Raw genomic sequence first — 27333 nt, forward strand, 5'->3', positions numbered from 1 at the left:
GCTTTCTTAATCACGGACTCAACCTGCATGTTTACCTTTAGAGAATCCTCGACTAGCACTCCCAGATCCCTTTGTACTTTGGCTTTACGAATTTTCTCACTGTTTAGAAAATAGTCCATAGATGGATTGAATGTTTGGATGTGATACTGAACAAGCATTACGTTTTTCCTGAATTGTCAAACTTTTAAAATATTGTTGGAACTTCACTTATCCAGTCAAGTGGGGAGTATTCCATCATACTCGTGACTTGTGCCCAGTAGTTCGTGGACTAGCTTTGGGGAGTCAGGTGTTTTGCTGCAGAATTCCCTCGTCTCTGACCAGTTATTATAGCCACAGTACTATTGTCTGTTCCAATTCAGTTTCTAATCATTAGTAATCCCCATAGAGTGTCAAGAGAGCATAATTAATTCCCTCATGTTAGAGATTATCATGCCTGGCCCTTGTATGGTGTAAATGTTACTTGACGCTTATCAACCAGATATTGTTCAGGTCTTGCTGCGATTGTTAATGGACAATCTGAGGATTCTCAAATGTTGCTGAACATTATGTACATTGTCCCCAATAGTGAACAATTTCCACTTCTGACTTTGGGATAGAAGGAAGAGCATTGCTGAAGGTGGTTGGGCATGAAATACTACCCTGAGAAACTCTTGTTGTGATATTCTGGAGCTGAGATTATTGACCTATAACAACCTTTTCAGTTTTCCCTTAATTCTGATTTTGCTAGAACTCTTAGTCACATGTACCGTGATGTTAGAAGCAGTCATTCCTGGATGTCAGTTTGAATTTTGCATGTTTGGACCAACACTAATGAGGTCAGAAGTTGCTACGTTTTGGGAAGGACTGGGTGAGTAGGAATAATGGAGGATAGCTCTTCCAAAAAGTTGGCATTGGCATGTTGAACAAATGGCCACCTCTAGTGCTATTTCATGCTAAATTCCCAGATTTGCCAAAATTTACATTATACATAATTAACATCTGCATTGTCCATATGTTTTTAGAAATACGAATTGAATAAATTATGTACTTCATCTAGTAAATCATCACAGGCAGACATATTACGACACTTGCTGTTACATAATTTTATTACAATGGGTAATGTATGCAGTCACTTAATTGATTCTATTTGAGGAAGGTAATCTAGAACCCTAAGATAATATTCTGGGATTTTGCTTTAAATTCCAGCTAGTCCTAACTAATGATCCTATGAATAAATTGTATAAAAAGTTAGGTTATTTTGTTTGCTTCTAATTTGCTGGTTAAAAAGTATTTCCCTATTTTGTAGAAGTCAGACTAGTACAGTACTAAATCAATACTGCATTGCTAGACATTAACTTTTATAATTTGATGAGTTAAACTGAAGTTTTATCTGCTAATTTTATGATTTAAATATGCAGGGAAGATCTCCAGGTACAAGACAAAGAATTGCGGAGGACTTCATGGTGCTGTAGTCAATACCTGTCCCTTAATTATACAAAACAACATACTAACTAGTCTTTCAATGAATTTGTTGTTTGCATGGTCATGCTTTGCACAACTGAACTGCTGTAATTGACCTCCTTAGGAGGAGCACAAAGTAAAGTTAATTTGTTACTAAGTCTTTTAAAAGGTAATGTGGATGAGGTGTGGCACTTTAGCAATACACATTTATTTCTGTACTATTATTTGCTCTTTTGGTTTCTTTTTCAACTATTTGTCTGAAATAACAATTTAAACTCTTATTAGTTATTGTAGAAGTACAACTTTGTGTGTAATTGCCACAACCCTATTCTAAGAAAACAAAATTGTCATTCAAAAGTAGCATAAGATATTAGACTATGCTCCTTTTAAGATATATGAACAAAATCTGGGCATTCAGCCTGAGTTTGCTTCATGATTTGATCATAATGATATACTTCTCAACCCCATGCTACTGCCTTTTTACTGTAACCTTTGAACCCCTTACTAATTAAGATCCTATCTATCTTTATTTTAAATACACTCAATGATTTATCTCCACTACCTTCTGTGGGAATGGATGCCTTAGATTTACCATCCTTTGGTTGAAAAAAATTCCTCCACTATAAAGGATCATCACTTCATTCTGAAGTTGTCATCAGGTCTTAGTCTATCCTACTCGTGAAAACATCTTCTTTGCACCCATTCTATTCAGATCTCTCCGTATGCTGTAAGTTCATATTCTAATTCTCTTAAACTGAATGCTAACATTGCATTTGCCTTCCTAATTGCCAACTGAATCTGCATCTTAACCTAAAGAAAATCCGAACCTTTGTGCTTCAGATTTCTGAAGCCTTTCCCCATCTTTGCCTCTCCTTCCTATCAAAGTGGATAACCTCTCATTTTCCCACAGTATATTCCATCTGCCGCTTCTTTTCCCATTCTTCTCACCTGTCCAAGTCCTTTTCCGGCCTCCTCTTTTTCTCAACACTACCTGTCCTTCCACCTGTCTTTGTCATCTGCAAATTTAGCAACAATACCCTCAGTTCCTTCATCCAGATCATTAACGTGTAATGTGAATAGTAGTGGTTCCAATACTGACCCCAGCGGAACTCCGCTGGTCACCAGCTGCCATCCTGACAAAGACCCACTTATGTCCTGTCTCTGTCTTCTGTAAGTCTCCTAGTCCTGTATCTATGCCAGTATCTTGTCCCTAATATAACAGTTCTTATTTAGCAGCTTCAAAGCCTTCTGGAAATCCAAATAGATCACATCCATTTGCTCTCCTTTGTCTAACTTCTAGCAGGCCTGAGTCTTCCTTGGCGAAGCCCTGCAGACTCAGCCCTATTTTACAATGCACTTCCAAGTACTCTATAATCTTGTCCTTTAATAATGCACTCTAAAATCTTACCAAATACCACAGTCAGTCAAACTGGTATTTTCCTGTCTTCTGTCTCCCTCCGTTCTTAATCAAGGGTGGTATATTAGCAATTTTCCAGTCCTCTGGGACCCTCTCTGACTTTAGTGATTGTTGAAAGATCACCACCAATGCTTCTACAATCTCCTCTGCAACTTTGTTCAGAATACTGGGGTGTAGTCCATCCGATTTGGGAGATTTATCCACCTTCAGACTTTTCAGCTTTCCCAGCACCTCCTTAGTGATGGTCATTGCACTCTCCTCTGACTCTCTTGAAGTTCAAGCATGTCAGTTGTGTCATCCATTGTGAAGACTGATGCAAAGTATCTATTCAGTTCTTCCACTATTTTTTTTTTCTACCCCATTGCTGCAACTCCAGCCTAATTTTACAGCTATCCAATGTTCACTTTGATTTTCTTTTACCTTTCATAGATCTAAAAAACACTCTTGCAATCTACTTTTATATTACTATCTAGCTGACCCTCCTATTTCATCTTACCCTTATTACTCTTTTAGTTGTCCTCCACTGGTTTTTAAAGTCTTCCCAATCCTCTAACTTCCCACTAATCTTCACCACCTTGTTTTTCCTTTTGCTTTTATGCTGTCCCTGAGTTCCCTTGTCAGCTATGGTTGCCTTATTCTCCCCTTAGTATGTTTCTTCCTTCTTGGGATGAATTTCTGCTGTGGTAAAAACAATGACTGCAGATGCTGGAAACCAGATTCTGGATTAGTGGTGCTGGAAGAGCACAGCAGTTCAGGCAGCATCAATTTCGAAGCTCCTTGGATGCAGCCTGAATTTCTGCTGTGCCTCCCAAATTACCCCCATAAACTCCTGCTATAGCTGCTTCCCTGCCTTCCCTGCTAGGCTTCCTTCTAATCAAGGAGAAAGTGACAACTGCAGATGTTGGAGATCAGACACAAAAAGTGTGGCACTAGAAAATCACAGCAGATGAGGCAGCATCTGAGGAGCAGGAAAGTCGACATTTCAGGCTTAAGCCCTTCAGGAAATGTAATCCCAATTCTGTCGAAAGGTTTATGCCCAAAATGTCAACTCTCCTGCTCCTCGGATGCTGCCTCACCTGTGCTTTTCCAGTGCCACACTCCCCTTCTAATCAACTCTAGCAGCTGCTCCCTTATGTCCTTGCAGTTACCTTGACTCTATTGTAATATTGTTTCATCTGGTTCTAGCTTCTGCCCCTCAAACTGCAGGATGAATTCTATCATATTATGATCTCTGCCCATTAGGTGTTCCTTCACCTTGAGTTCAGTCAAATCTTCCTCATTACACGTCTCCAAGTCCAGAACTGCCTGTTCACTAGTGAGCTGAACCACAATCTACCCATAGACATTCCAAGAATTTCCTTTTCTTGGGATTCACTGCCCAACTGAATTCCAAGTCCACCTGCATATTGAAATTCCTCATAATTATTGAAATAGTGTATTTCTTACAAGCCTTTTCTATCTCTTGATTTAATCTCTGCCCCCTGTCCTGACTACTGCAAGGAGGCCTGTAGATAACTCCCATCAGGGTTTGTTTTCCCTTGCAGTTCTTCAACTCTACCCACATGGATTCTACATCTTCTGACCTGATGTTGATTTAATTTTGTTAACTAATTTAATTTAATCTTGCTATTAATTTAATTTCATTTCTTACGTTTGTGTGCCCTTGGAGGTCTGTACATAACTCCCATCTAGACTTTTCCCATTGTGATTCCTCAACTCCATTCACACACAATCTTTGCCTTCCGACTCATATATTACTTCTTGCTATTGATTTAATTTCATTGCAGGAAAGTCAATGTTTCGGGTATAAGCCCTTCATCCACACACATCCCTGAAGAAGGGCTTATGCCCGAAAAGTCGACTTTCCTGCTCCTTGATACTGCCTGACCTGCTGTACTTTTCCAGCACCACACTTTTTGATTCTGACTCTCCAGCATCTACAGTCCTTACTTTCTCTCTGATACCCATACAGCCATGTCTCTGTGACACCAACAATATTCTATCTGCCAATTTCAATTTGCATGCTCATTTTCTTTGTTTATACTGTACATTTAAATACAGCACCCTCAGTCCTGAGTTGACTGCACCATGTCTCCACTTCTCAGTTTTGAGTCTTTCCATACTCTTTGTCCTATTAATTGTGGTAGAAACTTCAATAGCCTCTCGTCCTTTAACTTTTTCCATAACTTTCCATGCACCTGTCCAACAAGAATGCCCCAAACCCAAGCCACCGCCACCCCCAACCAATTAGTTTAAGGCCCCATCCACTGTCCTAGTCATGCGATGCGCAAGGACTCTGGTCCCAGCCTGAATAAGGCGGAGCCTGTCCTATCCCATCGGAAAAGCTCCCTCCTATCCCAGTAGTGATGCCCATGTCCCATGAATTTGAACCGGTTTCTCCCATGCCAATCTCTGAGCCATGCTTTTATCTCTCTAACCTTATTGATCCTGTGCCAATTAGTTTGTGGCTCACGTAATAATCAGGATATTATTACCTTTTTGGTTATGCTTTTCTAATTTAGCTCTGTCTGCTCATATTCACTCAGCAGAAATCCTTCCTCCTCCTACCTACATCATTTGTACCCACGCGGACCACGACACCTAGGTTTTTTCCCCTCACACTCAAACTTCCTCTGCAGCCTGGATGAGCTATCCTGACCCTGAGCAACTGGTAGGCAACACAGCCTTGTGGACTTGCAATCCTGGCCACAGAGGAGAGTTTATTCCTCTGTCCATGCTACCCCTAATTAAAACTTAATTTCTCTTTTCTCACCCTCTCCTCTTTGAATGGCATCCTGTACCATAATGCCATGGTCAGTTTGCTCATCCTTCCTACAGCCCACACTCTCGCCCACACAGGAAGCAAGAATCTCAAGCCTGTTTAACAGGCTCAAGAGCTGAGACTCGTTCAACACTACCTCCTGGGACTCTCTACCTGTCTTGCTTTTAGTCTCACTCCTGGATCTGACCAGTGACTGAATTTGAGGTACTTGGTCCAAGGGGTATGACTGCCCCTGAAACACGGCATCCAGGTTACTTTCCACTTTATGATGTGTTCATGTATCACAGTTTTTGAAGCTTGAGTTCCAGCTCATCAATGCTGAGCCGGAGATCCTCAAGCGATTAAACATCCATCTTATAACATGGATTTTTAAAGATTAAATATTGATCTTTTAGTTTGTAGCCTGTAAATATTTCCTGTGTTTGCCTTTAATCTGAAAGTAACCTTTAATAGTCATATTATAGCTATTATCAACTAGTGACTTTATGCTTTTTCTATGATATCACTTTCTTTTATGCTGAGCCTCCGATCATGAGCTACAATTTATCCCCTAAAAAGACCTTAAGCTATGAAACTGGAAAGAAAACAAAAACTACCTCTTCCTATTGCACCAAGTTCCCACGCTGCCTCAAAATCCCCATGCTGCTTCAAAAGTCCCAAGTTATGTACTCATTCAGGCTGAGAATTCAATAATTTAAGGAGATATAAGGACATATACAGTGATGTTGGTTATAAGCAACACCTTCAAGGAGGAAAGAGATACAAAGAGGTTCAGGAAATGAATTGCAAGGCTGGGTTTTGCAAGCTTGAAGATTTGAGAGGTGAAAATTAAAGGATCGCAGAGATTTCAGAATTGTCAGGCTGAAAGAGGTCAGATGGAGAGCAGTAGTATTACAAGAATGCATTTAACAGTTGAATATCTGCCGCCAAGATTAGACTGTTCTTAAGATTCACAATCCTCTCTGAATGAGAATTGGCTCCTCATCTTAGTCCCAAATGACTAATCTGCATAGACTGTATTCCCTAGTTAAAGGCTGTTCACAGGGAAACAACTCAAGGGTTATTGACCCAGGAGGCTGGTACAATTGGAACATTTAAGAGGCATTTAGATAGGTATATGAATAGGAAGAGTTTGGAGGTATTTGGGCCGGCTGCTGGCAGGTGGGACTAGATTGGGTTGGTCTATCTGGTCGGCATGGACGGGTTGGACCGAAAGGTCTGTTTCCATGCTGTACATCTCTATGATTCTATTTTATCAATTTCAATTAGATCACCTTTCATTTTTCTTAGAATACACCTATTCAATATTATCTCTTCATTGGATGGTCTCTCACCTGAGCAATCAATCTATTAAACCTTTGTTCCCCCTTCCAAGGTAAATAATTATCCTTTATTGGGTCTGAAGACTAAAACCATATACTGTATTGTGCATTGTATTTATTTTGATTTACTTCCATCTCTGCTTACTGCACTCTCTTCTCTTCCACCATTTCATCACCTTGATCTGTATCCAACTACTTTTTTTCACTTCACACTATCCCATAAGAGAACATTATCTTTCAGTTCATTGCCTATCCTTGTGGGGTCCTCCTCTTGTTATGTAATCATCTTTCATCTACTTTAACACTCAACTCTTTCTCATCCTTTGATGCTATCAGCTTCCAACAAAGGTCTTTCTAAAGCATTTATTCCATTTTAAATAGCCTTCCCTCTTGGATCTTGCTCAACAGTTCATTTCTTGATTTCCTCAGCTACTCAGTCCCACCTGGAAGTATTTGTGTTTCCCACTGCCTTCCAGTATTCTGATTTCCTCTCAGCACTGTTTTCTGACTCCTCCATTAGCTGAATGTCTTTCATTGTGTGCCCCTGGATCTCCTGTCATCTTTCTACTGCGATCTCTCACAACTGGTTTGTTCTACCAGCCTGAGTAGGCCATAAAAGCATGACGAGAAAAAATAGATATGGTGTACAGAAACAAATTAGAGCACCACCAGAACGGAGACTGAACCGCTTAAAGGAAGCAAAAACTAATACAGCTATAAAGGACAAAGCCTAAAATTAAATGAAAGATTAGATTAGAGTACTTAGTGTGGAAACAGGCCTTTCGGCCCAACAAGTCCACACCGACCCTCCAAAGAGCAACCCTACATTTACCCCTTCACCTAACACTACGGGCAATTTAGCATGGCCAATTCACCTGGTTTGCACATCTGTGGACTGTGGGAGGAAACTGGAGCACCCGGAGGAAACCCACGCAGACATGGCGAGAATGTGCAGACTCCACAGAGACAGTTGCCTGAGGCGGAAATTGAACCCGGGTTCCTGGCACTGAGGCAGCAGTGCTAACCACTGTGCCACCGTGAAAGATGAGCTGAAAAAAAGCAGGAGATACAGAAGCTTCAAGAAAAGATAACGAAAGAAGCCGAAGTGTATTAATGCAAGAGTGGAAGATCACATTGCCACAGTGTGGCATTGGATGGGGTCAGAGGGAGCGTGACTGAGGATCATTACAAAACCAGGTAGTGCATAAAGAGGCTTACTAGGCTGCTGGGTCATTAGCGTTGACAGACTATTGTAACATTAGACAAATTAAATCAACACTTTAATGTAGAAAATTGGGTGTAATGCAAATAGTGGTAGCTGCTGAATTGATGAGAGGATAGATTAAAGACATTAATATTACTGATTTTAAATAGATGCAAAATGGAAATAAGGTTTTCTTTTGTATTGTAGTTATACAGTAAATATAAATTATTGCCTCTTATAGATTTAAACCTACTTCAAAAGTTAAAACCTCTTTTCAGTCATTAAAATGATCCCCAATCCTGCATTATATTGTGGATAGATTCCTCAAAGGTGTTTATTTTTATGGTGAGTTTGGACACTTGAATGTTTTTTATTTGCTTTTGAGAGTGGAGGAGTAACCAGTTGTTTTCTCATAAAAGTAGATTTTGTTTTCTGCGATTGCAAAAGACTGTACCATTTTATATTTGGATTTCACTACTACATGTAGCCCCCCCCCCCCCCATAACACAGCAGGCAGCTGTAAAACTCCTTTGGGGGCCTTGCCCAGCTCGCAGATCAGTGCTGCAGTCCAGTGTCACATTACACTCAAATTTGCTTACCAAGACATTTCGAGATGGTCGTGCTGTTTTGGATACTGACTTAGTGAAGATTTCTCGCTGGTTAGCGAGGAAGGAATAGAGAGCTGTATATGTAAGTTGGTTGGGACACTTACATAAGGGGCACTTTAATGTAGATGGAATAGAAAGCAGTAAAGTGACATTGATTGGTAGATTAAATGATGGGCAAAAAGTGGCAGAGTTTAGTGTAATAAGGCCATCCATTTCTTAATGGGAACTGTTTTTTTTTTAAAAATCAGATTTAGGGGTCCAAATAAAGAAATCTGTATAAACTAGGGGACATGTGAATAAAGCAATTTTTAAAAAGTTGATGGAATGTTGGCCTTTATCTCAAGCTAGAAAATAAATAGTGGAAGGTAAGTTACAACTATACAGGGTTCTGGTCCACCATGTTTTGACTTCTGGGCAGTGTACCAGGATGTATTAGCCATGGGTGTGGTGCTGCATAATTTTACCAGAATGACACTAGAACTGAAAGTGTAAAGTTTGAGGATTGGCTGTATAGACTTAATTTTCTATTAGACTTGATCTATTAAGTTAAGGGAATAAAAGCTAAGTTAATTAAACTTAAGCTGAAAAAGGGGTTGGTTAGATCAAAAGAAACCACTGTTTCTGTCAATGGAATTCAGATCAAAGAAGTATAACATTAAAATTTGAAATGGGAAATTCGGGGCTGATGTCAAACAGTGATGGCTGCTCTTACCGCGAATCTGCTGAGGTCAGTTCAAAATTTTAAAACTGAGATTGCCAAACAAAGAAAGATCTGTGAATGATAATGAGTTCTATGGGACCCAGGCTGGTAAATGAAGTTAACATAAAGAACAACCTTGATTTAATTGAATGACAGCATCTGCTTGAGATTAAGGGAAATTGGAGTTGTAGCGGTATATCAGTTCCAATTGTATCAAATGGTAAAGCAGGCATAATTCCTGTGGTGTTTTTGAGGGGTTCAGTGACCTAGTCATGTGGTAGTTTTTTCATATGTTCCTATGTTAGTATTTCTGCTGCAAGATAAACTTGAGTAATCCATCTTTGTTCAGAAAAGCATTTCAACAAATAATTCTTGAACCATTTATTCTGAGCAAACTTGAAATTTTCCTTTGGCCTAATCTGTATTGTTTCCATTGCTATAACAGGCTTGAAAATGTGTCATTGAGTTTTCTAATAATTAATGGAGAAATAACATACAAAAGCTAAATGTTGAACTTCATAATATGCTTAGTTTCAGTGAACTGACCCACTTGCTGGGTTTGAGAAATGTAAGCCTTTCACTTAAATCTGGAAAAAGATCTTTTATTTTTATCATTATTTATAGTGTAATTATCTCATTTTTTGAAGGGCTTTTGCCCAAAACATCGATTCTTCTGCTCCTCGGATGCTGCCTGAACTGCTGTGCTTTTCTAGCACCACACTGATCTAAACTCTGGTTTCCAGCATCTGCAGTCCTCACTTTTGCCCTGTGCTATTTGAGCAGTTAAATCAATTAAATTATGTAAATATTCGCTGTACATGTAATGTGGTGCCTGTACTGAACCTTTTATGTAAATACCCTCTAGTAAAACAAGTGGCAAACATGTTATCAGGGTCTGGCTGAAATGCTAAAAAGACTGCATACATCATCACAGGAAGTCTCACTGTCACATGATGGTCCCGCTGTCTCTTGAAGTATTGTAACAAGATGGAGCCACAGCAATTTGTTTCCCAAAAAATAGTTGTGTTTTCATTACCTCCTCAGAATCTAAATATTTTTAGTAACACAGCGAGGTGAAGAATATTATAAAATGGTAGTGAATGACAGGACAATGTGAAGAACTCTTTGCTATTACTGGATACTTTTGAGCAGATTATAAGCCCCAAACAAGCAGAAGTATCGCTAAATTGACTTTGAAGATTTACCCAGTATCACACTGTACTCAGCCTTACTGCAAAAATGAGCATACTGGTAAACCAGTACCCTAGGAACATGAAACCATAGGTTGTAGGGCAACTGAATATGACTTTTCAATATAGATAGAAAAATAATTAAAATCCAGATGTGATAGTCATACAGCATGGAAACAGACCTTGCATTCAACTCATCCATGGTGACCAGGTTTCCCAAACTAAACCAGTCTGATTTGCCTGTGTCTGGCCCATATCCCTCTAAGCTGAAATGTGTTGCTGGAAAAGCGCAGCAGGTCAGGCAGCATCCATGCTGCCTGACCTGCTGCGCTTTTCCAGCAACACATTTTCAGCTCTGATTTCCAGCATCTGCAGTCCTCACTTTCTCCATATCCCTCTAAATCTTTACTATTCATGTAGCTATCAAAGTGTCTTTTAATTATTGTAACTGTACCTGCATCTGCCACATAACCACCTTCTGTGTGGAAAAAGTTGCCCCTCAGGTTCCTTTTTAAATCTTTCTCCTGTCACCTTAAAATGATGCCCTCCAGTTTTGAACTCCCTTACCCTTGGAAAAAGGCTTTCATTATTCACCTTATCTATGCCCCTCATGATTTTATAAACCTGAACCAGAGCAATTCACTCTTACACAAGAAATCTGACTTGCATTTTATTGGCAGAGTAGAGGAACTGGAACGCCAAGAATATCCGTCAAAACATTTCAGAGCTGAATTCCCACAGCTATTCATGAGAAGCGGAAAGCAGGAGGTATCATAATAAATCACCCTGTCCTGAAACAAAGCCAGTACCTCTGGCTGCACCAAGGAAAGTTCTTCATCCACTCATGCAAAAAAGGAAATTTACTTACTGTTGAAGCAAGGATTATTTCACCTGAGAGAACCAAAAAGCAAGTGCTTCATAGAAGTGACGTTTTTTGGGGGGATTATTAAATGGTGGAAGTTGGACTATAATTGAAATAAGAATTTTGCAACTTGATGAAGTGCTACATATTTTTGAGCTGTGTGGCCCAGTGTTGCTTTTTGAAGGCAGTGAGCGACATCGAGCCTTGTGAGAAATTTTGTCTTTCAGCAGTTGTGCTGCAGAATTATATAAAAACACTGTCAAGAGCAGTAGAGAAATTTCTAAAGTCTACAGATATAGAAAATAACCATAACAAACACACTCTTGAATGTGTGGAAAATACCGAGGTATAACTGATCAACCAACGAAGCTAAGAACAACTATTGCCCTACAGACAACAACATGTCACTATTGCTAAAAGCCAAAGGACTGAAGGAGAAAAAAACTTCACCTTGTGGTCTGCACTTCTTATCTTTTGGAATTAGAGTAATTAGACAAAATCATAGGATGTTATTGTCTATTGTGAGGGGAATACAAAGTACAGAGGCTATATTTCAAATATGTGGGACATTGGTGAGACCACATCTGGTGTTCTGTAAGTATAATTCTTTAGAATTCCGTAGAATTGCTAAAGAAGAATGATATTTGTTTTGCATTTCTAAGCTATTGTTCACATCCAGTTTTTTGTTCCATCTGAACTGCTCATTTAAGGAAGACAGAACTTCACTCTCTACTCTCCCGCATAAGCTTGTGTGTGTATGAGGTGCTAACTTGCAAAACATGAGGGAGAAAAAGGATGAGGATTGATCTAGACAGTGTGGAACAATGAGAAACCCCACAAAGAGCACATTCTACCAGATCTCGTCCATCCATCCGCCCGTCCTCCCGCATATGGACCACCCTATTCCATTGGCAGCCAGTTTCGAATGTTTGAAGTGTTTTGACTTTACTCTCAGCTATTTAATAGTGGAAAATAGATTGCATTACATAGTTGAGCTAAGGTACCATACTTCAACATGCACAAATAAGTAGGAAGTAAAGCCACTGTCCAGAAATGTGTCTCTATTATAGGATTCACTGAACCAAAGGCATAGAAGGCTATTCTTTCCCTTTCTCTTATGTCCTTTCAAATTTTTCAGCTTCCTTTTTGAAAGTTATGATTGAATCTGCATTCAGCACTTTTTTGTGTGAAGTGCATTTTATTTCTTGTTAAAAAAAGTCGTCATCTTTTGCCTGATTCTTTTGAAAATGTCCTTGAATTCACTGTACTCTGGTACCTGACATTTGCATCACTGCTAACAGAGTAAGAAAGAAAACATCAAAATAACAGAAGACCTCGAACACTTACTGAACCTCATCTTGACTTTCTCCTTATAGGTTCTCTGCCTTCCTTGGTAAAGGAAGTTTCTCATCCCCTATATCATTCCAATTATTCTCGGTTTTCATAGTCTGTAAGACCTTGCTAGCCTTCTGCAAGTGCAGTGTCCAAACTTAAACGTAGATATGGTACTACTGCTGCAACCTAACCATTGACTTCTAAAGCCATATCATTCTTGTTGCCTATACTTATACATCTGAAGATCCAGGATTTTAATGTTTGCCTCAGTTTGACAACCATCGTCAGAGATTTGCGTACGTGGCATTTTAAAGAAAAATAATGTCCTTTTTATCTGCTGCCATTAGGTCGGTAAATATTACCTGAAGCTTGCTGGCAGAAAGGATGAAGAACTGAACAACTGTACAGCTGTATACTGGCTAATCCAATCTGCCAAACAGGGCAAAAAAGAAGCTGGAAAACTGCTTAAAGGTTGTCTTGCAGAAAGGAAAGGTACATTTTTTTTAATAGTAGACATAAAAAGACTTCGAATGGCATGTGGAAGTAAAGATAGCATATCATTTTTGTACCCTACAGTTAATATGTGGCTAATATGGTGCAACAGTTTTTAAAAAGGAATGCTGATTGAATGATTGCATTGCTAGAGGAACACAAGTATATCACTAAACTGCACATGGCAAATGCTGACTGCTTATTTAAACTGACTTTCCCATTTTGGAGGTGATGCCATGAGCCATACTTTGGGAAAAGGTTGAAAGAAGGACAGTAAAACTCATGTCATGTCTCCATAGTCTTAAAAAAAGCACCAGAGAGGGTGCGAAACTGATTCACAAGGAAGAATACCAGAATAAATTTGCTTGTCAAAGGGCTGGAAGGACACCTCGAGCTGGCATGAACTAGCTAGGCAGAACAGCTTATTTCTGTGCTGCAGTCTAAATCTAGGTAATGACTTTTCTTCCCTCTAAATGTTTTGAAATATGCAGGTGATTTGTCTAAGCTTGTAACCCCTGTATCACTTTTTTTGTGTGGCCACATATTCCGACTTCAAGGAGCCAACTTGTGCGTGACTAGCATTGGAATTGTTGTTGCCCTTTGGGCCAGTTTAAAGGAAAGGTTAGTGGGGGTGTGCATTGAGGAAAAAACTGAATCAGCCAAGGCTCAGCCTCCTTAAAGTAGGAATCTCCCCAAAATATATACATGATCGATGTAAGCAGTTAATCTAAGATGGGAGGTCATTAATTTAAATTGGTGAGAAATAAGAACCTGCATTACTCTGGTGCTATTATCACATCTGTCAGAATTGACCCAAAGCTGCTTTGAAGTCTCATTGCATTTTTGTAATATTGACTTTAGAGCCAGTATCAGAAAGTAAAGTTTCCCCCAAGTCCCTCCTCCCTACCTTTTATCTTAGCCTGCTGGACAAACCTTCCTCATTCCTGAAGAAGGGCTTATGCCCGAAACATCGATTCTCCTGTTCCCTGGATGCTGCCTGACCTGCTGCGCTTTTCCAGCAACACATTTTCAGCTCTGGTCTAGTTCAGTAGCCAGTCAATGGCAAATCTCCAATCTCCAGGTTGTTAATAAAGCAGGATTTAGCAATAGTAATGCCATTGAACATCAAAGGGCAATTGTTAGATGCTCTCCTGTTAAAGAGCCATTTCCTGGTAGTTGCATTGCTTTAAGATATTACTTAGCCCAAGCCTGGAAGTTGTCTGGGTCGTGCAAAATTTGAACAGGGACTGCTTCAATATTCAGGGAGCCACGGATTGTGCTAATAGTTGTGCAATCATCAGCAAGCATCCACATTTGACTTTACAAGGTAGGGAAGCTCATTGATGAAGCATCTGCAAATAGTTGGGCCTTGGACGCTAATCTGAGAAACCTGTGCACTGATATTCTCAGACAGAAATGACTGACCTCTAATAATAACCATCTTCCTCTGTGCTAGCCAAGACGTTCAACAGTGGAGATTATTCCCTCAAATCCTACTGAGTCCACTTCTGCAAGGATGTCTTAATGTAATTCTCCGTCAAATGCAGCCTTGATGTTGAGGGCAGTTACACTTAATATATAGAATTCAGCTCTTTGACCAAGGTGGTAATGAAGTCAGGAACTGAATGGTTCTAGCAGAAACTAAGCATCATTGAGCAAGATTTTCCTTTACAAATACTACTGAATAGCATTGTCGATGAGCTATTGTGTCAATTTGCTGATTTTCAGTAGACAGTGGGAATTGATTAGATATGTCCTGTTCATAATAATAGGACAAATCAGGATTATTTTCCACATTGTTGCATGGATGTCAGTGTCATAGCTGTGAACCGCTTGACGAGGGGTGCACTTACTTCCAGAACATACGTTTTCAGTAGTGTTACCAGACTTTTGTCAGAGCCTTTGCAGTATCCAATGCCTTCAGTCTGGGATGGCACAATGGCTCAGAGGTTAACATTGCTGTTTCACAGCACGAGGGATCCAGGTTCGATTTCTGCCTTGGGCGATTGTGTGGAGTTTGCACACTTTTCCCCCCTGTCAGTGTGTGTTTCCTCTGGGTCCTCTGGTTACCCCCCTCAGTCCAAAGACATACAGGTTAGGTGGATTGGCCATGCTGAATTGCCCATAGTATTCAGGGATGTGCAAGCTAGGTGGATTAGTCGTGGGAAATGCAGGATTACAGGGATGTGACTGGATGGGATGTTCTCCAAAAGGTTGATGTGGACTTGATAGGCTGAATGGCCTGTTTTCACATTATGGATTCTGTGCATTTCTTGATTATCATGTAGAATGAATCAAATTGAAAATTGACATGAAGTCAGCAGAACACATGAATGTGATAGTTAAGAAGGCTTTCATCAGTCATAGCATAATATATAAGAGCAAGGAAGTAATGTTGGAGTTGTACAGAGCATTGGACAAGCCATAACTGAAGTACTGTGTGCAGTTCTCATCATCACACCACAAAAAGGATGTGATTGTACAAGAGACTGTACAGAAGACGTTCACCAGGATGATTCCTGTGAGGGAGAAATTGTGCTATAAGGAAAGATTTGGCTTGGGGCTTGGATGTTTTCTTTAGAGCAGAGAAGACTGAGCATGGACATGCTTGAGGTGTATACAATAATGAGGGGTATGGACAGAGTGAATAGAGAGCAGTTGTATCCCTTGGTTGAGCAGTCAATTGCTAGAGGGCATAGCTTTAGAGTAAGGGGCAGGCGATTCAGAGAAGATTTGGGGAAAAAGCTGCTTTACTGTGGGTGATCGGAATCTGGGATGTACTCTTTGGGAAGATAATTGAGGCTGGAAGCCTTAGAACCTTGAAAACATTTGGCTTAACACTTCAAATATCGTATTTATTATGGACCAGACCAAACCCACTCCAAACATTTAAAGAAAGTAGCTTAGACTCTAACTTTGCTAGTTTTAAGCTGGTGTAACACAGGTATTCCAGGAGTTGGTCAACCACTTAATTTTAAACAAAGCAGAATTTATTTACAAGATTACTAAATGAAACACAAATGAGAACGGAGCACCGAATAATGTAACCTACCCAAAAAACCAACAAATGATCCCAACCTAATGATGCTGTTCCAAATACTTGCAACAATCCCCATAAACACCACTTGGCACAAAAGGTCAAACCAAACTCAGGGTCTTACAGGAGGGAAGCCACAGAGAGAGGAGGATCAACCTGGACCAGGCTAAGTGCAGGAAATTGGGATTTACCCATTTTAATGCCAGTTATATTGCTGCAGACTTGATAGGCTGACGGGCCTTTTCTGTACTGTATGAATCTATGACATCTAAAATGCTGTGAACTTCAGGAGGAGTTGGAGATGTATCATCCACTTGCTACATTTAGCTGTGTTAGAATATTTCAGCCTATTCCTGAAGATGGGCTCATGCCCGAACTGTCGATTCTCCTCCTTGGATGCTGCCTGACCTGCGCTTTTCCAGCAACACATTTTCAACTCTGATCTCCAGCATCTGCAGTCCTCACTTTCTCCTAGAATATTTCAGTCTTGTCTTTTGCATTGAAGTGCTGGGCTCCCCCCATCATTCAAGATGATCATATTTGTGGATCCTCCTTCTCTACCTTCTGTTAACTGTTTAATTAAACCGCACTATTCACAACTGGATATGGCAGGATTAGGATCTGGTCTGTCAGTGTTGAATTGAATATTGCTTGCTGCTTCTGACATTTGGCATCCAAATAAACCTCTGTTGTAGCTTCCAGATTGATGCTTCATTTTTTTGTCGATATGCCTGATGTCAGTGTTGGTGACTGGTTGGTGTGTCCTGCCAGTAAAATAGTACATAACTGGGAAGGGTGTTGTCTGGGACATTGTCTGTATGGTATGATTCTGTGGGTGTGTCTGTCAGGCTATTGCTTGAATGGTGAGGAACAGCACTCAGTTTTTGGCATAAACCCCCAAATGTTAATGAGGAGAGCTTTGCACATCAAGGCTGTGTTTGCTGTTGTTGTTTCTGGTGCCTGAGTTAATGTCAGATGCCCCAGAGGTTTTGTTAATTTCTTTTGACTTTGTATTGATTCAAAAAGAAATTGAGTGACTTGCTATCTCATTGGGCAGTTAACCACATTGCTAGAAGTCTGGAGTCACACGTAGACCAGGGAACAATAACAGATTTCCTTCCCTATGGGCATAGGCGAATCCACATGAGTTTTTACAAGTCAGCAATGATTATGGTATCGTATCAGACAAGTTTTTCTGTAATTTCAGATTTTACCATCTGCCATGCTGGAAGTCAAACCCACATCCCTAGAATCTGGCGCTGTAAATTACTAGCCTATTGATGCTCCTATTATGCCACAGTGCTCTTAAAAAGGACAATGGAAATAAGTGATAAATGTGAGCTGATGTCCAATTTGCAGCCTGTTTTGAATCAATTCTAAAAGCAATTGCTAAAGTCTAAACCTGTATTTAGAAGAGTGCAATCATTCAAAATGTTTCTTGTTTTTGGATCACATTTTGTTTCCATTGTTTTAAAGTGTTTAAATAATTAATGCGAACATCATCTTACTTTTGGTTGTGTAGATCTGTTCAGCATTTGAAAGATTTTGCACATGTTGCATCTTCATGAGAAAAACTTGTAAACAGTTTGCATGCTACTTTCCAGGTCACTGTATGGCTGCATGTGTTAATGCAGTTTTCAGGAAAAATTGTTTGACACCTACTTTTTCCTCAAGGCATCACATCTGAGAACGAGGAATTGGTGAAGCAACTTACAAATGAGAGTGAGCTTGAGCGGGCTGTGCGGAAGGCTACGTTAATTATGTACCAGAAGCTGAATCCAAACCGAAAGAAGCAAGTAGCTGTCTCTGAAATCCTGGAGAATGTTAGTCACATCAATGCTGAAGGTAGGACAAAAGAGAAGGTTCATTGTTGGGTCTTCATCCACATCGTGATGCAGATGAAATTCACACATTTTCAAATGTATATTGAAGATGTGTTGTAGCAGATTGCCATTCCTTTGCTTTTATCATCATGCAGGTAGCAAGGCTGAACCAGGCCCTGTCCCGAAAATGCTGCAGAAAGAGAGGAGAGTGCTTGAGCGACTGGTCAGCATTCAAAGTAAGATAACCTGCTAACATTCTTCCTTCTTTGTAACTCTTAAGCAGCTACATTATGAAATTCAGTATGCAAGTAGTTTAGTTCTTCTATTTCAATTTCATTTGAATCATTTTTAACTTCAGTTTAAGAAATATTGTCTTTAAAAGAAGTAAAGTGATATACCAGGAGTAGGAAAATCAAATCATCCCTGAATGGAGATTTTTTTCTCAATTTTCATATTAAAGTGAATACCGGCGATCAGGGAATTAGTGTGCTATAGGATATTTTATCTCAATTTCCAATTTCTGCTTTGCTATGTTCTTCATGTTCATTAGGACCAAAGATGAAAAATGGAGAAAGGAGGATGCAAGCGAAGTGAAATCAAGGAAATATATCTTTGAATGGCAGAAAGAAATTTACCCTCCCATAAACTCCCAAGAGTACAATGATGCTACTCAATACTTGTACCTATGTCACTGCATATGCCTTGCATTAATCTGGGACTCTGATGTGTGAGGTCAACATAAAATGGCCAGTACTGCTCAGATACCTGACCTAAGGTTAGCCATTTAAGAGGACTGGATGTCAGTGTTCTGTTAACTCCTGGATTCAAATTTAAACCAGGCTGGTAGATTAAATGTATTTTCTATTGTGTCTATGTTCATAAAGCGATTATGAACATGAGCCTAGTGCTTACAGAATCAGTATCACTCAATCCTAAAATGCTAGCAACTTTACAAGGAAAAGGATACTAAGAAGCTAAACAAATGACCTAGTCAGCTTAAATGTATGTTAAGTAATAACCTTATTCTCATTATTGATGATCTTCTGCTATCATTGGAAAGTTGACTGGTGGATTTCATCATAATGAGTTTATATCAGACAAACAGTTCTAGTGATGAAGGACTTCAGCTCCATGATCAGATAGGTGATGTTATAATAATTCTCCTCAGAGACTGCAGACTAGCTAGATAAAGAGAAACTGTTTGCATTGGCAGAAGGCTTAGGAACACGAGAACACTAGTTTAATGTATTTGGCAAAAGTATCAATGATTGAGTTGCTCTTGCAGAGAGGCACCTCAGGTATTCTAGCTAAATGGCCTCCTCTGTGCTATAACTATTCTATGAATTTCACAACTTGGCAATACGATGATGTCGTGACCTCAAGAATGCAGGTGTGATACAAGAGTAATGGGATAATTCTGTCCGCTTAAACTAAGGCATGTTGTCAGAGCAAAGCAAACTAAAGTTCACTTAGCTGGAAGTATTCAATAAAAACTAAGTATATAAAATCCTAATGTTTTCTTACCTTGAACACAAATAAAATGCTATAAAATTGGAAGGTGCTTCATTGGTGCAACTTAGTTGGGTTCCTGTTAATCAAAATTGTTATTACTACTTCAGGTAACAAGGACATGAAGTTGGATGATTTTGTTGACATCACAAAGAAGTATGCCAAGGGAATTATCCCATCTAACTTACTAATGCAGGGAGAGGATGATGGACTTGAAGGGAAACTACCTGAAGATTTGCCTTTACAGCAGAAGGTATAGTTAAGAATGCAAATAGATTTGTTCAACAGACTTGTACAGTGAGCACTAATTTATTACAATAGGTCCCTCTTACTTTGATACTTTCTTTTATAATATTGCCAACTGGGGTTGACTAAAGAAAGTAAATGTGTTGAATTATTTATAATCTGTAAGGATTGCATGAGTATAGTTATAATCAATCTGATTAGTACATGTCAATTCTTGTTCTTGCAAAGATTGAGAAATATAAATAATTCTGCATGTAACTTGCAGGTAACAATTGTAAATTTTCCAAATGTTAAATATTACTGTCACAAATAGCTAACAAAATAGGGTTCTAGGTAAGTACTTTTAAAGATTTCTTGCTGAGTACTGTCAATGCATTTTGATTGCCTTATTTGTGGGATGAGAGTTTTATTGACTGGGCCAATATTTATTACCCATCTCTCTCTTGTTGCCCTTGAGAAGGTGGTAGTGAGTTGCCACCTTGAACTGTTGCAGTTCATTTGGTATAGGCAGACTCGCAATGTCCTTAGGAAAGGAGTTTCAGAATTTTGAAGGAATGGTGATATATTTCTAAGTCATGGTGATGAGTGGCACGTAGGAGAACTTGCATATGGTTTTCTGAAGTATCTGTTGGCCTTTGCCCTTTTAGATGAAAGTGATTTTGAATTTGGAAGGAGCTGTTTAAGGAGTCCTCAAACTTTTTGTTTCCATTGTTTCAGCCCTTATACATTTTTTTTTAAGTTTGATTACACTGTATAATAATAGTATTGCTTCATTAATCAGTCAAACATGACACTGGAATACCTTGGCAGTCACTTGGTATTTGTCAATAATTTTACAATGTTTTGATAGCTTTCACTCCATCATAGTTTCTAATTTCTATCTACCCAAACATCTATCAATCAATTACCTAATCAATCGGCTGCTGCTTCTGAGGCAGGGAACATTTAAAAAGTGGGTGGCACAGTGACTCCATGATTAGCACTGCTGCCTCTCAGCACCAGGGACCCAGGTTCAATTCCAGCCTTGGGCGACTCTGTGTGGAGTTTGCACATTCTCCCCGTGTCTGCGTGGGTTTCCTCCCACAGTCCAAAGATGTGCAGGTCAGGTAAATTGGCCATGCTAAATTGCCCATAGTGTTAGGTTCTTTAGTCAGAGGGAAATGGGTCTTGGTGGGTTACTCTTCAGAGGGTCAATGTGGACTTGTTGGGCCGAAGGACCTGTTTCCACACTGTAGGGAATCTAATCTAATCAAACCATACAGAACATATTTTATAATGTCTCATTATATTTTGTCTTTTTTTCCTATAGATTGTGAAATATCCACTTCATGCCTTAATGGAAATAAAGGAGCACCTAATAGATTTTGCCTCTAAAGCTGGAATGCACTGGTTACATACTATTATTCCACTTCACCATGTAAATGCTCTTGTCTTTTTCTTTATAATTAGCAACTTGACAATTAGCTTTTTTGCTTTCATCATCCCTTTAGTCATTTTTTATCTCTCCTTCATTTCCATGGTAATTTGTACGCTAAAGGTCTTTCAAGATAGCAAAGCATGGGACAATTTCAGAACAATGACTGACTTGCTGCTGCGTTTTGAGCCAGACCTAGATGTAGAACAGGCTGAGGTGAACTTTGGTTGGAGTCATTTGGAACCACACATCCACTTCATGCTCTCCGCATTTTTTGTGATTCTTTCCTTTCCCGTTGCAGACAAAGATTGGATTCCTTGTTCAGAGCTGTCAGTTATTGCAATTTTCTTTTTGATTACATCTTATACGAGTCTGAGTACAAGTGCAGAACCGTATACTCGAAGGGCCCTCATTACAGAGGTTTTATGTGCAGTAATCGGGTTCCTTTACACTCTTCCTGATAACTGGTCCTACTTAAGAATTATTGGGGAGCCCTTTATCTCTATGCCAATAGGTCATGTCTTTATGTTGAATCTTGGCATTCCCTGTCTCTTGTACTTTTTATTGTTTTACTTGTTCTTCAAAATGGCACAATTGAGGAACTTTAAAGGTACCTACTACTACTTAATTCCGTACCTTGTCTGCTTTATGTGGTGCGAACTGGCTATAGAACTCTTGAGGTCATCCACAGGATTGGGTCTGATTCGGGCATCTGTGGGCTATTTCCTGTTTCTCTTTGCTCTACCAATTCTACTCATTGGTGTTGCAATAATGATTTTCATACAGTTAATAAAATGGTTCATTTCCATGGAATTGATCAAGATTCTTGTAACCCTTGTATTATGCACAATTCCAGTTGTCCTTCACATGTGGACAAAAGCAACTGGCACTTTGTTAGCACTAGTTAAATCCCTGACAAGGAGCTCTGTTGTCAAGCTCATCCTGGTTTGGCTCACTGCAATTATGATGTTCTGTTGGGTTTATGTGTACAGGTCGGAAGGTATGAAGGTGTACAATTCCACTTTGACCTGGCAGCAATATAGCTTTGTTTGTGGTCCTCGTGCCTGGAAAGAGACTAACATGGCTCAAGTTCAAATTCTTTGTGGACATCTTGAGGGACATAGAGTAACATGGACAGGAAGGTTCAAATATGTCCGTATCACTGAGATTGAGAACAGTGCAGAGTCTGCAATAAATATGCTTCCATACTTCTTAAGTGATTGGATGAGATGCTTGTATGGTGAGACATATCCTGACTGTGATCCCAAAAATGTGACTGTGATGGAGGAAGATCTTTGTCGGCTTAAATTCCTCACAAAGCACACCTGCCACCTTAAAAGATTTTGTCGCTATAAATTTGAAATAACTGTGGGAATGCCTTATGGTTCAAATGGGAATGAAACTCTTGAAGATGATGCAACCAAAGATATTGTCCTAAGAGCTAGTAATGAGTTCAAGAATGTTCTGCTGAATTTGGGACAAGGAAGTATTGTGGAATTCAGTACTATTTTGGAGGGCAAGTTGGGCAGTAAATGGCCAGTCTTTGAACTGAAAGCCATCAAGTGCCTTAACTGTATGGCGAAGCTAACACCAGCATCAGCAAGGCATGTCAAAATTGAACATGACTGGAGAGGTATTGTAAAGCTAGCATTCAAATTTGCATTCAATTTCTTTTTCGCACCATTCTTTTGTGCTATATAAAACCGGGCTTTGCGTTTAAACATTGGTTGTTAATGTCTTTTTCTTGCTGGATGAACTCCTGCCTTTTTGACTTATTTAGAGCTACACCTATAGAATATTCACTTAACAGTTCTGGAGTCCATTCTGATGAAAACAATGGAGACATGTATAGGGCAAAAGAAATGTATATTTACCAAGTCCAGTTTTAAAATTACCTGGTCAGAATTAGTACAGAATAAAATTAATTACAGGTGGATCTGTGGATTTCAGTGTATGGAACACTAGTTTGAATTGACTATGAATGACTTTGGTGCAGATACCAGCTATTGTTTTAGTATATTCTTGTTGTATAAGTTAAGTATTAAGATTGATAATTATCAAAATGTGCTAGCATTTTAATAAATGCTTCTAACCATTTACTAAATAAACCAGTATCATGATATGCAGTATATAATGAACATGTGCTAAACAATAACTGACAATAAATGGTAAAGCCTGAATTAACATGGGATGATAACAGTACCAAGATTAATTTGCTTAAATGTATTTTGCATCCACACACATTTGCTGAAGAGAGATTTTATAGATAAAACATCCATTCTCATGAGCGACATTTTGGATTTGTTCAGCTTTTCCCTTTTGCATAAAAGAGGGAGTAGGAAATGAGACTGAGTATTAATAAATACATCAGTAAAGTCTGTGGAAGGTTTTAGTTATTCTTCCATTATTTTTCTTATTTTTGTTGGTGAAGTTAAATGTTTGCGCTACTGAATTAACACTGGACTCTGTAGAAACAATTAGATTTTAGTGTGGGATGTTTTAATAGTTCAGTTCTAGTGAATGATCTAAAGTGATACGGTTATTATTTGTAGTACTGGTGCATCATTGAGATGCTGTTAATGGTTAACACTTCAAATTTATTTATTTATAGCAATTCAAGGTGACATTTTAAGACTTAAATTCCAAACTAAATCCTATTCCATTAGTTCACCTCCCCTCCCTACACTGTGCTGTTTCTGTGATAGTGTAAACACACAGGCACAACATAGTAATCTCATACCACAGCTACACTTAATCTTTTGCAATAAACATGAAAAAGTAGAGCAGCCTGTAATTCTTTGAATTGCTTTTCTGCATTAGTGACTATGCTTCAAAAATATGACTTGATTGGCTATAAAATGCTTGTAGTGTCCTGATGTCGTGAAAGGATGTGTATAAATTCAATTTCTTTCTTCCATGTTTTGATAATTTAGTGATTTCTGTTCTCATTGACAACAGTGTTGAGTCTTTGAAGCTCCATAGTGTGAGTTGTGCTTAATTATTTCTTCTAGTAGTCACTGGCAGAGGGCAGTGATATCTTGTAAAATAGTAAGGGTTGTTATGGTGACCAGCTCAAAGGTCTTACTGATTTTACTGTTCTTATTGATAGGAAATAATTTTATTTTTGATATAGCACTTTAATTCCTGAATTAGACCTCATCTGATAAGCAATTCTTAGCTTGACATTGTGCTAGTTTAATGGCAGTTTGGTTTTATGATGTTGGCTATGAAAGAGGAGTGTGGGAATTATATTATCATTCTTCATCTTAAAGAGTAGTTTGATCTTCTAAGACGTTGTAAATAGAGATTCACGAAACTTTACTTTAATTGCTTCTGACCAAATAGCATTATGTACAGCAAGAAAGGAATGCTATCTCTACTCATCTATAACCATTATATATCCTTGTCAGTTGAGGGGGGATTGGGCATGGAAGTTTTAAAGAATTCTTTTAAACCTCTGCTGTTAATATATGTTTCTTGCAAGATAACTGTATGGCTTTATAAAAGGTTTTTATGAATAATATCAAAAACAATTAGAAACAACATACCATTCAAATGTAATTCCTGGTTTCATAGTAAAAATTTGAATATAGAACTAATTGTTAAAGGAGCACTTTAAATCAAATATCATTTATTGTTGTCACGTACTTAAGTATAGTGAAAAGTTTTGGCTTGAGCAGTACAGGTAGATCAGAACATACAGATCAGAGGGAGTTTAGATAGAGCGGGGCATACAAGGTTACAGCTGCACAGGAGGTACACAAAAGCAAGATCAACATTAGATTTTAAATTAGAGAGGTACATTCAGCAGTTTAATAACAACAGGAAAGAAGCTGCTTGTGAACCTGTTAGTATGTTTGTTCAAGTTTTGTATCTTCAGCCTGAAGGAAGAGGTTGGAGGAGAGTATTACCAGGATGAGAGGATTCTTTTAATAGCAGCCTTTCCACAGCAATGAGAAGTGTAGATGGAGTCCATGAATGGGAGGTTGATTTTTGAGATTTCTGAGGCAGAGCAGTTGCTGTACCAAGCTATTAAGCACTAAGAATGCTTTTCATGGTGCATCTGTAAACGTTGGTGTGGGTCCTTATGGAAATTCTGCAATTCCTAAGCCTCATGAGGAAGAGGAGGCATTATTGTGCCTTTTTGACCATTGCACCTCCATGGAAGGTCCAGGACAGACTGGTTGTTGTCACTCCTAGGAACTTGGTGCTTTCAACCCTCTCGACCTTATATATTTTCCCTAAATATAGTATTTACAGTCTGCTTAGCCAGCATGTGATTCTAAATCTCAATTTTATCTTATAAACAAAAAAAAAGTCTAAGTGAAGGGACAAAGAGAAATACTTCAAATTGGGACCAAAGTGTAGCTGTCTAACAGGGAGTTTTACAATCCCAGCAAGAAAATTTGATGGTAACCTGTTCACTTATAAATCAGTACCCATGGGCTTAATTCTGTTCTGGTCCTAAAGTTGGTGTTAGAACAATACTTCTTATTTTAGAATATGCCGTCATATAATAATGCATTCATTGGACAGAATTTCTTGCTTCAAATCTTAACTATCTGCAGGCAGGTATTGGGAGTGGGAGAAGTAGAAACTTATTTGTACATCATTGATAAGACAGAACATGCATGTAGCTTAATGCATTTGACATTTATCATCTGTAATCAAAGTGCTATTGTTCTTTTATTTGTGAAATAAAGGTGTAAATGCTTATTAGTGGGAGCAGATGTTGGCAACTACAATAAATGGGACTTTAATATGCTCTATGTAAAACTCTGTATTTATCGAATGACTTGAATTTTGATACTTCAGAAAGCTGCCAAACTCAAGTCTTACATAGTATGAAAGACCTATGGATATATTTCTGACTGTATCTTAGAATGACAGAAGTGCTATAAATAATTCACAGACCTGAGTGTTTTCAAAATAGATTGTTTACCATCTAATCAGATATTTTTAGAAATCGAGCACGTTCACAGAATATTCTAGATGTAAAAATGAAGCCACTGATGTTTTACTTGTTTATTGAATATTACCAAACCTTATTTAAGTGCCTGTGACCCTCACTGTGTTAACTTGTGTGGGTGCAATATTGAAAAGCTTCAATGACTGTAGTAAGCAAATGCAGCATTAATTGTGAAATCAAATGTGCTGTTTGCTAAGGGTAGAAATTCATTGATATCACCCTGAGAAATAGAATTTGGTCAGTATAGAATTGATATTTTTGCAAATTTTAACTGCCTTTCCTAAACCAGTCATGTGTTTAGCATTTGGTTCACATTACCTCTTTCCATTTGCTCACTAATGTTCATTTACGGATCCGGTTGTATTAAGTGCCTGATTCCTGCACTCCATGTTAACTGTATCACGTAGAAATGGAATGTGTCTACGAAAGCTGATATTTAGCTTGTGTATTAAATAAATATATTGACACCGCTACCTAACAAGCCTTCAGCTGCTTTGAATCATGTTTTTGTGTTGAATAAAAAGGCTGTTTCCACTATTCATGCCAGTGTTGTTGGTTTTTTGGTGCTATCAGACACATTGAGTTCTGGGAGAAGGAATGCTGTTTTTGAATGACATACATGTGTCCAAAAACATGCAAGTCCAAATTGAAGGCAAAGAGAGAGGGCACAAGTTTCAATAGTTTACCTTAAGGCCCAAGCTGTTTCTGATATTTGTCCTCATTTCTTAAAAGCTAGCAAACAACACAGCTCGTGGTAAATTTTAATAATTGATATGTTGACACCTATTCTTGCATCGAGTGATCAGAGGCTTCGATTAAAATTAATAGATAAAACAGAGCAAAGAGCTGTCCTTAAAGAGGAGATAGTTCACAAATAGTTGAGGTCTACTCCCATGAGCGGGAATAATAGGACAAACTAAACTGTGGCTTTTTGGATGACAGCGCAAAATGAACCAAAAAAAAACCACATAGCAGATGTTCAA

General features: G+C 38.7%; 1 protein-coding gene across 3 annotated transcripts in view; it reads left to right on the forward strand.

The window, feature by feature from the left end:
• wfs1b (Wolfram syndrome 1b (wolframin)) overlaps positions 1-26889 on the forward strand; it is a 41665-nt gene extending 14776 nt beyond the window's left edge. For 2 of the 3 annotated variants that reach the window (XM_043674224.2, XM_043674225.2), the window contains exons 3-7: positions 13208-13352; positions 18064-18234; positions 18368-18448; positions 19832-19974; positions 21277-26889. In XM_043674224.2, coding sequence (XP_043530159.2) covers positions 13208-13352; positions 18064-18234; positions 18368-18448; positions 19832-19974; positions 21277-23082 — 2346 coding nt within the window. In that variant the 3' untranslated portion in view covers positions 23083-26889. The remainder of the gene's footprint in view (positions 1-13207; positions 13353-18063; positions 18235-18367; positions 18449-19831; positions 19975-21276) is intronic. The other variant, XM_043674226.2, reaches the window with a different exon arrangement.
• Positions 26890-27333: the final 444 nt, after the last annotated feature.

Source organism: Chiloscyllium plagiosum, unplaced genomic scaffold (assembly GCF_037043375.1).
Source record: "Chiloscyllium plagiosum isolate Xiang-an unplaced genomic scaffold, Cpla_swu_hap1 HiC_scaffold_36, whole genome shotgun sequence".
Classification (NCBI taxonomy): domain Eukaryota; kingdom Metazoa; phylum Chordata; class Chondrichthyes; order Orectolobiformes; family Hemiscylliidae; genus Chiloscyllium; species Chiloscyllium plagiosum.